This window comes from Gordionus sp. m RMFG-2023, chromosome 1 (genome assembly GCF_954871325.1).
Source record: "Gordionus sp. m RMFG-2023 chromosome 1, tfGorSpeb1-WG-v2, whole genome shotgun sequence".
In the NCBI taxonomy this organism is placed as follows: Eukaryota; Metazoa; Nematomorpha; class Gordioida; order Chordodea; family Parachordodidae; genus Gordionus; species Gordionus sp. m RMFG-2023.
Window position 1 is genome coordinate 62,290,373 of NC_088775.1, and position 10,933 is coordinate 62,301,305.

A 10,933-nucleotide genomic window follows, 5' to 3' on the forward strand; every position below is an offset into this window, starting at 1 on the left:
ATGAGTCTGATTGACTTGGTCATACCAATTGAATATCAATTATCCAATAATAATGAGCAATTTTTGTTACATGATAGTGGTCATCATGATCACCGATGTATCATATTTTCAACCATCAAAAATTTACAATTTTCATGCGATAAATGGTATGAGATGGCACATTTAAGACATGTCCTCTTCTCTTCCAGCAACATCCACGGGATGAAACATAATACCATTATTCCCGCAATTTATGTTCTGATGGCATTACGTCGCCAACAAGATTACGTTAATATTTTCAGTCAAATAAAAAATTCAACGCTTATGATTCTATAAGCCCGGTCTCCTCCATAACTTAATTATTTGAATAACATGAATCTTCCTTATTAAGTTCTGTACTAAAACCTACATCCTCATTTACTTCGATTCCCTTATAACGATAATCTCATTTCACTAAATTCAACAGCAATACTTTATCATCGCTACTCATCTTATCGCCTTGGGATCCGATCCCCATCACTTCAGGATATATTTTCTTTCTTAGTTTATATACCTACTAGGGACCCGAATCTTTATTTATAACGGTATCATGGTTCAATTTAGTGCGGTTCAGTATGTAAAAAAAAATCATAATGATTTCAGTTCGGTTCTTAAATTGTATAGGTTTACAAAGGCATTGCGGTTATATAAAAAAATTTAAAATTATTTTTATTGAAGCAACACCGTCGTATATGATTTTAATTATGTATATTATTTATTAAATTTTGTAATATATTGTTTATTTATGAAATTAAATATTTTTTAGTATAAATATCTATGAATAATATATAAATATGTAAGAATCATCACTCTCTACAAGAATTTATTAATGTTTTTTTATCCATTTTAACCCTGATCATAGAATTTGACTGCTCTGAAATATTGTAGTAGATTTCGATATTGATGGCAGAATGGATTTGGAAAGCTTAAATTTTTTTATAATTAGAGATTCATCAAGCCTCGAGATTTCGTTAATAGATATCCACATTATAAATAAAAATAGGAACGGACTGAGTTAACGGATCATTTAAATTTTTTCTGAAGGAAAATAAAATATATTTTTATATATTATCAACATAAATAAAATAAAAATTATGAGGCAGAGCGAACAAATATTCTAAAATTATGATACGTATTAACTAATTAGAATGCATTATCAATTTGTATTACGTCTAAGGATTTACAATTCCTCTCATCTAGGAAATAATATAAAAAATTTAACAATTATGCAAATACTTGCATTCATTTCAAGACCACACAAAATCTATTTTTCATAATAAAGGATATAGCAATACTAATTCTTTAAAATATAATATGCCCTTCTATCAAACAACTCATGTGGAGGTGGTGATATTATACTTAAATTAATTAAATAAATGCAACTAAATCAAAAATCTATAAATTGGATTATTTAGATATTTTGCATACTAAAATAGATAAAATAGGAATATGGCTCTAATACTAAACAGTTAGAAGATTGTGGATCAATTTAAGTAACTGTGAAAAAATTAATGCATATTCCTTATGGATATTAAACAAATATTTTAATAATTATAAAATGAATTGACTTAAAACGACCCGAATATAGTAAAATATGCAATATCACAAGGAAAAGAATGTAAACGAAAATAGTAAAATTATTTGTTTTATTTTGGTTTAACCTCATCTATCTTTTTACTCCTTCAAAAAAATATATCGGTTTAGTTTTCAGATATTTCTAAAACGGTTTATCCCGGTTCACTCTGGGTTCCTAATACTTACTAGTGATCAGCCTAATTTTTCAAGCCTGGCTCGACCAGAAATTTTATTTATTTGTCCTGAAAAAACTGACCTGAAATAAAAAAAAAAATTATTTGTCCGCCCAACCTGACCCAAATTTATTTAAATATAGAAAAATAGTTTATTGCAAGAATTTTAAAATAGATATTTAAATTTATTAATAACATATTTAAAAACTTAAGCACTGCGGCAGAATTTATTTTTAAAATATTAGGCTCCACCCAGCCCGAACCCGAAATCACAGGGCCGGGCCGATATGCAGATCTCTAATACCTACACTCCTTACAAAAATTATCAATCCTACACAAAATTTTAAACCTGTGTTGCATGAAATATACTTTCATTTAGAATATAGTAAATTAAACAAATCATATATTTTCGCACTCGTTATACCTATCTGAGAAAATAAAAATCAAATCATTTTTTACCAGAGGTGTAAATTAGAATGATTATTTAGGGTCGATATTTTTTTAGGAAAAAAGTAACATCATTTGTTGCTATTTTTGAAAAGTGTTCTAATATCTTAATCGTTATATTTTATAATATGGTAGAAGCTAATTAGGGAAAAATTATGATATAAGGCGGCATTCACTGAAATGAAAAAAAATAATATTTGAATCAAAGAATTCATAATGGTTTTTACATCCGAATATTTTTGCATTGTGTAAAATATTAAAAACAAATCTTTTGTTTGGTTCGCTTTGCTTTTCAGGCTTGGGCAAATTATAAAACTTTTGCATTAAATTAAATGGTATTCTGTCTTTACATGGAAACTTTTATAGAGAATGCAATTATAGATAAACTTTTATTATGAAAATAATTGTAAAGATTGTAATTTATACTTAATTCTTGTTGTAAAATATATTATCTAGGGAATAATCTATTGAGAATTTATTTTATAAGAAACTTTTATAGAGAAGTCGTTTATAAAGAATCTCGTTTACAGATAAAAAGTTTGTAGAGAATAGTTTATAGAGTATGATTTTATATAGAATTTATTTTTGTCTGTCTTTTATAGAGAATCTTGTTTATAGAGAATGTTTTATTAGAATCTCATTTATAGAGAATGTTTTTTTATAGAATTATTTTACAGAGAATAGAGAAGAATTTTATAGAGAATAATATTATAGAAAATGATCTATGATTAAATATTATTTTAGAAATATATTATCTAAAATAAATTCTAAGTCTCGAATATGACCATTGAATCTAACAATTATAATTGAGATTTTAAAACTCCTTATATCCAATTGTTGCTAAGACAAACTTTTTAGATATAAAAAAAATTATATAGAGATAAACAGTGGTGTATCATAATTTTTATTTTTGAACCGGTTTAAAACTTCTTATGCTTAATAAATTAAATCAAATATAAAATTAAAAAATTTATATTTTAAAGAATTTATAAAAAATAATATTGATGTTTTATTTTTAAAACTAAGAATTCTCATTTAAATGTTACCCTTTATATGCCGCTGCGTCTTCGATATTATACTACTGATTTTCTTAAATCTAGAGAAAGAAAAAGATACTCAATAAAATGCTTTCGATTTTTTATGTAATACATTTTTGTGTAATGTAGCGATATCAAATAAACTAAAATAAATAAAACATTTAAGTAAAACCTTAAAAAAATTTGATAAAAACAAAATAATATAAATACATATATTCCTAATAGAGATCTAAAAAGTAGGCCCGGGCTAGGCTGGGCCTATTTTTTTTAAAAAAAAGGTGTTCAGTCGGGTCGGTGCTTGGAAATTTTTTGAAATATATCTAAATTTATCCATTTTATGCTGAATTTTTTATGTAAAATAAAAATAAAAATATTTGATTTTATTTTATTTATAGAAACTAGGCGCCATATAACATATATCTTTTATTTTGAGTAATTATAAAAGTTAATTTCTATATTTAAATAAATTCAGACGGGCCGGTATTATTTTCAAAAAAATTTCCGGTTTAACTTTTTATCTTACATAAATAATTCAGTATAAAATTGATAAATTTAGATATATTTAAAAAAAATTCCAAGGCCCGATCCGACCTGAACCCGATTTTTTTTTAAAAAACAGGTCCAGCCCATCCCGGGCCTACTTTTTTAGATTTCTATTAGAAATATAGGTATTTATATATTTTGTTTTTATTAAAATTTTTTTAAAGATTAATGTTTTATTTATTTTAGTTTATTTGATATTTCGCTACTTACACAAAAATGTAATACATAAAAAATCCAAAGCATTTTATTGAGTATCTTTTCCTTTCTCTAGATTTAAGAAAATCATTGGCATAATATAGAAGACGCAGCGGAATAAAGAGTAACATTTAAATGAGAATTCTTAGTTTTAAAAATAAAACATCAATATTATTTTTTATAAATTCTTTAAAATATCAAATTTTTTAATATTATATTTGATTTAATTTGGTTTATTATGCATAAGAAGTTTTAAACCGGTTCAAAAATAAAAATTATGATACACCACTGTTTATCTCTATATAATTTTTTTTATACCTAAAAAGTTTGTCTTAGCAACAATTGGATATAAGGAGTTTTAAAATCTCAATTATAATTGTTAGATTTAATGGTCATATTCGAGACTTAGAATTTATTTTAGATAATTTATTTCTAAAATAATATTTAATCATAGATCATTTTCTATAATATTATTCTCTATAAAAATTTCGGGTTTAACAAGTTTATAGTGCTATATTTGATATTTCAAACATTTAACTATTATTTAAGACATTAAACAAATTATTCATTGACATTAATTTATTGGTATAAATTTCGAAACATTTCTATTTTTCCTTATGCTAGCTGAGCTCTCATTAGAATTTTTAGTATCAATGTCATTTGGAAAATTTTATTTTTAAGCTTAACTAATAAATTTTGAAAAAAGATTAAAATATATAAAACAAAATTTATATCAAGTTAACAAATGAAACAGTTACAAAGCGCTTTGTTATATTTTAAAGCATAGAATTAGAGAATGTCACTTGTTGAAATAGTTTTTATATAGGAGGAAATAATGGTGTCAATTCAAGATTATTAGATATAATGACAAAATTAGTTACTCTGAGATTTTGCTATAATCTAATTTAAGCATCATAAATCTGAATTATCTATTCAATAAGACACCCCCCCCCCACCACTGTCTACCCGCCTTTGAAAAATGCGATAAAAATGTTATTCATTTCCTAAATGTAGAAACATTAAATATCAATTTTTATTTTTCAATATGATTCCTTTGTAAATATCAAAACAATGTTAAATTTTTTTTAAAATTATGTACTATTATTATAAAAAACCAACAATTTACGGTTATAGTGGTTTTAGGTAGGACAAAATTATGATGCTTCTAATGAATAAAATACACCAAAAACAATGGTTTATCTATAGAGACGTGGAACTCCAAAGTTTCTAACAGTAAAAATGCATTATACAAAAAATTAAATATTTTTTGATACTTATCAAGCAAAACTGAATATTAGTAATCTTTATAAAAGTTAGGATATCAAGAGGTTCAAATATTATTTTTAGAGGGTTCACATTCCGATAACAAATTTTTAACAGGTTCGGTTTAGATTCTCTTAGTAATAAAGGTTAATACCGATTATTCATTTCAGGTTTGGTGAGGCTAATAGAATTAGAAGCTGAGTTAATAATCAAGCAAAATAGATATGTTACAAATAAATATTGTTGAAAATACTGACAACCAAATAATACAATAAATTAACTGAATTGTATTGTATAATTAATTATGTGTGTCTTACAATGCTGATTATCATATATTTTTGAAATTCCGCAGAAATTTTAGGCAATTTTTGTTAAAATCATAATATCATGAGATTGTCCAAACATTTACCTATCATTATGCATTGATAAGTTTTTATAATATTTTATATTTTAATTTGAAATTAATTCTTGTAAAAGTTTTCCAAACTCGAGGCTTGCAGAATGAATTAATTTATTAAGTCTCCTATAGGTTAATTAATAATATAATTCCATTATTTCCATGGGCAATGTTTTATTTATATAATCAACCTTTATATAAATAGTTCATAAAAAAACTGACAAAATATGACATTCTTTGATTTTAGAAAATGTGTAATATTTGTTTTTTTCCCCTAATTCAATTGCATTATCATATAAAATTCATATACTCAATAATTAGCCAACCTATCATTATACATTGATAAGTTTTTACAATATTTTATACTTTAATTTGAAATTAATTCTAGTAAAAGTAAACTTTTGCCTAACAATTTTCAAACTCGAGGCTCACAGATTGAATTAATGTATTACGTTTCCTATAGGGTAATTAATACTATAATTTCATTATTTCCATGGGCAATTTTTTGTTTATATAATCAACCTTTATATAAATAATTCATAAAAAAATGACAAAATATGACATTATTTGAATTATAGAAAATGTGTAAAATTTGTAGTAAAATTTTATTTTTCTCTAATTCTATTGAATTATCATTATTCCTATACTCAATAATAGTAGCTAATGAATATTTATGGTATATTATTATATAATTATAATTACATCATATTTTTAAGCATAATTTAATTTAATCGACTAGCCCTAATTCCTCCAGTTACTAATATGATTGATACCTTAAAAAAAGTATTTTTAAACATATGATTATGAAACTTTTTGAAATGGGAAAGGATTTTAAAGCATAATGTCAATTTTTTAACTCTTCATATTATAATGCTATACCTAATATTGTGGTGTTGTAAAAACATCTTAATTTTTACCTAAAAAAACACATTTTGTTAGAAAATATTTAAATAGCTAGGGGTATAAAATATTTTCCTCTCCTCCTCAGAATATAGATAATATAAAATGCTTATTATATAACCAAATTTGGATTTCTAAACATGTCTGGTTTATAAATAAAATCCGCTGAACTGACAATCCCCCCTGGTCACCCCACCCCAATTGTTTTTACCCAATTATTAAAAATTATTTTACAGAAAATAAAATTAAATATTTGATGTTAAAAGAATATTTTTTAATATATGTTTTCAATTTATTATAAAAAATATTTAAATTTTATCAGAGAATATCATATTATTTTGATTTGCTAATTTCAAAATGGATATTTTTCTAAAAATAGAGGGTTTTAATAAAATATCTCCAGTATATTAAGTTTATTCTATAATAATTCTAAATTTTTCACATTAAATTATAATTCTTATGATAATCCATGAATGGGATTAATATTATTAATTATTTTAATATATTCGTTTAAATTAATAAGCGTATGACAGAATCAAATAAAAGAATTGCTATTAAAAATCCCAATTGATATTGCTGAATATTATTGTAAATGAAATATTCGATTCATAAAATTAGAGCGCTAATTATTGATAAAAACATATATTCAGGGGAATAAACTGATCTTTAAAATATAACTTGTAAAAAGTCATACTTAAATTAAAATATTTAAAATAGAATTATTAAAATAAAATTATTCGAGTTCTTATATTCACCCCATTTCATTTCTATATAGAAATTTTATAATTTATTCTTTTAACAATAGAACGTTACACCATTAGTTCAATATAAATTTAAATTTTAAACTGTTTTGATATAGCAATTTAAGCGATGGGATTATTGGGTAGAAAACATAACTCAAGTATTTTAACATTTATTATGAATCCTGGAAAAAAAGCCTGTGGAATAAAAAACTAAACCTAAAACTGTAAAAAAACATGATGGAGAAAAAACTGCGGAAAAATATCTGTATGTGTAAATCTTTATTGAACACTATTTAAATGGCAAATATAATCTATATTAATACAGGTAAAACATTTAATTATACCTTTTAAATAAAGTGGAGAAAATATATTTTAGGTAGCTAATTTTGATTAATTAAATGTGCACAGCTAATTTTGATTAATTAAATATGCACAATCATTTGCCAAAAGAATATTCTTATAAAGTGACACAATCTGTCTTAACTATAAAAATCAGACTAAAAATAAGCTGGGAGGAAATTTCTAAATTGGAACCTGATATCCAAAAATATATGTTATCGAAAGATTTGGCTAAAAGAATTATAAATCTGAAAATTGTCCTCCACTATATACCAATATTTTTGAGGCTAATTTTTTTAAAATATTTTACAGGTGAATGAGCAACAACCGGTGACCCATTAAAGTCAACTTTCTTTTTATATAACAATGGTAGGGAAGCCGATGAAAGAATAATCATATATGCTATACATCTGAAACCAATATAATTTCTCAATATTCGATGTGGTATATGGATGGAAACCACAAACTACAACCTAAAGGATTCATTTAGTTATATTTTATACGCGTACCTTACAAATCATTTGTGATAACGCAGTTTACTGCCCAAAAAAAACTCAAAGAACTTATGAAGAAGTAGTTAGGATCTTATTAGAAAAAAAGCGAGTGAATAAAATTTAGATCTAGATCCCACAAGAATATACATTGATTTTTAAAAATATATAGGCTGTATAAAAATGTTCTTGGCAAGTTATTAATTACACATTATGTTTATTTTGTATTTATTCAGGGCCACCTGTGAGTACCCAAAGGTGCCTCTATCATCTCTCCCAATCCACTCATCGTAAAATTCAAACATTAGGGCAAGAAGGTATATGACAATAATTTAAGATTTATCCAATTTGTTATTATGACAGATTAGCATTTCTACCTGAAGAGAATTTGCTTTCAGGGATGAATTGCCTAAAATCTATTCCATCGTTGTTTAGAGGGAATTTTAACTTATTTTTACAAATCTTATGTCAGTGATATAATAGACAAGGCCGTAACTCACAAAGATATATTAATCCCCTTTTTCCACAGTCCAGACCGAACAAATATATTTTGCGTGGATTGGAATTCTACCATATTGTCGGTCACCCACATCCGTATATATGGAAGCTAATTATTAAGATCTATCCACCAATAACTTTTCATAGACATGACAAAAATTGAACAATGATCAATAAGGACTACCTTACTAAAGAAAAAGAACCAGGGTAACGTTAGAAAGCAAACACTTCTAAAAATTCTTGTTGAAGAGTATATTCAAGGCATAAGAACGATTCCTGAATTTTTACAGGCCATCGAGGAATAATTATGCTCATCAATTAATTTGGAATAATATTTATATTTTGATTGTATATTATAATAAAAGCTAAGTTGTGTTGATTTTAATTTTTACATAATTTTAATTTAAGATTAATTGAAATAAATTGATTATTTCAAATATCTAATGCATAATATTTATAGACAATAAATATATCTGTAATAACAAATTTTCATCAAGGAAATTTAATCTATCAATAATCGAAGTTCTGATATGCTAAATTTTATTATTCCTTTAGATTTTTTTCGTCAGGTTTTTTTTTACCTTAAGAATTTTTTCTTCAGTTTTTTTCCGTCAGATTTTTCCTCCGCAGTTTTTTCAGTCGAGTTTTTTTTCTACAACCTTTTTTGCTAATTACCATATATATATGAAATACTATTAATAAATTTGATTTCGACCGTGGATTCTCTTTTCTCTTGGAAGCACGTAAGGATATTGCCAATAATTAGAAATCAAAAAAATATTTAGGATTGAAACCGCTAGGGAAAATTAAACGAATAAGATAATCGATTATGACGGTATCTTTACTTAAGACAACAAATCCCATAAAAAAAATATCGTTGCTTTAAGAATTTTGTTGACAATCCCGATTAAATCCTACTGCCAAAAGGAGTTTTTGTTGGTTATTAATCAAAGCATGTGTCATAGGATGACACTATATATAATGAATAATATATCAATATTTTATCATTGAAAATTATTTATAAAAATTAATTGATGATTTTACTTTTCTAAATAAAATCGCAAAAAATTTTTTTCCTTTTTGAATATTGATTTGTTTATATTTATAGATTTTTAGTTTTTATACTTATAATATAAGTTATATTTTCTCCAAAAAAATAAAAATGAATTAAAAATTACAAATATATTATCTATATGCCCATGCTCATTTTTAAAATAATGTTTATACCTATTCCATAATGTGATATTAATTGTCATAAATATAGCTCATTAAAATTAGAAATAATTGTAATTTTATATGAACTTTATCATAATATAGCTAAAAGATAAAAATAATATTTTTTTTTTAAATGTAAACTAACTCATTAGCAGAGCTATAACAGGCTTGAAAGGATGTCGATAATGATTTTGAATCCGCGGTAATCTGAGTTGTTTTGTTATCCATTTATACCACGAAATGACAAGTCTTTAAAGGGTTCATTGCTTATTTTTTCCAAGTTCATATTATAAAACAAAACGTTCATATATTTTTATAATTTTTATCTTCAATTTGCAAAGGATACTTACTTATAAAAAATTAACTAATTTTACAATATATTTAGTTGTTTTGTTGCGCATTATAAGCTTTATAATTAAATCAAACCATTAAAGTAAGTTGAGACTATTATACTATTTCTTATCTACGCAATAGATTATACATTTTATAAAATAATATATTTAATCAAAAACTCAAATAATATCATAAATATTATCACTAGTCTTTATACATAATTGCTAAAATTTTAAAATGATTGTAGAATATTCTGTATATTGACCTGATTATATAATAATAATAAATTTTACTTAGATCCATTATAATCTTTTTCAGAAAAAGAATACAGTTTGAATGATTATGAAGTTTACATAGTTTTGTAGTATACAACAAATAAATTTTAATTTAATTATAATATTTTATAAATAATTAGTACTTTTTATAATTTTTATTATTTTATAAATTATTACATCATATTTGAGTTTTAAATAATTAAATAATAAATTCTATGTGAATTAATACAGGTGCTAAAAATTGCTTATTTATATTTTTCAATTCCCCAAATCAATAATATTGATTTATATTTTTATAATTTATATAAATTTTTTCATTCAAATTTAAACCTGTATGATATATGGGCGTATTGATTTTAGATACCATACCAATATGAATTTTAAAAATTAATGTAAATATTTATATTTTGGAAAAAAAAATCGTTTTATTTTTCACTTTTTTTAACCTTATAGGCAACATAATTTTCTTTTATTGATTCATATAAGAAAAT

At 24.0% G+C, this 10,933-nt stretch overlaps 1 protein-coding gene across 1 annotated transcript in view; it reads right to left on the reverse strand.

The window, feature by feature from the left end:
* Positions 1-10,551, reverse strand: part of LOC135931158 (dual specificity calcium/calmodulin-dependent 3',5'-cyclic nucleotide phosphodiesterase 1C-like) — a 56,003-nt gene extending 45,452 nt beyond the window's left edge. The window contains exons 1-2 of the mRNA XM_065468070.1: positions 10,461-10,551; positions 9,980-10,100 (exon numbers count right to left, since the gene is read on the reverse strand). Coding sequence (XP_065324142.1) covers positions 9,980-10,062 — 83 coding nt within the window. The 5' untranslated portion in view covers positions 10,063-10,100; positions 10,461-10,551. The remainder of the gene's footprint in view (positions 1-9,979; positions 10,101-10,460) is intronic.
* Positions 10,552-10,933: the final 382 nt, after the last annotated feature.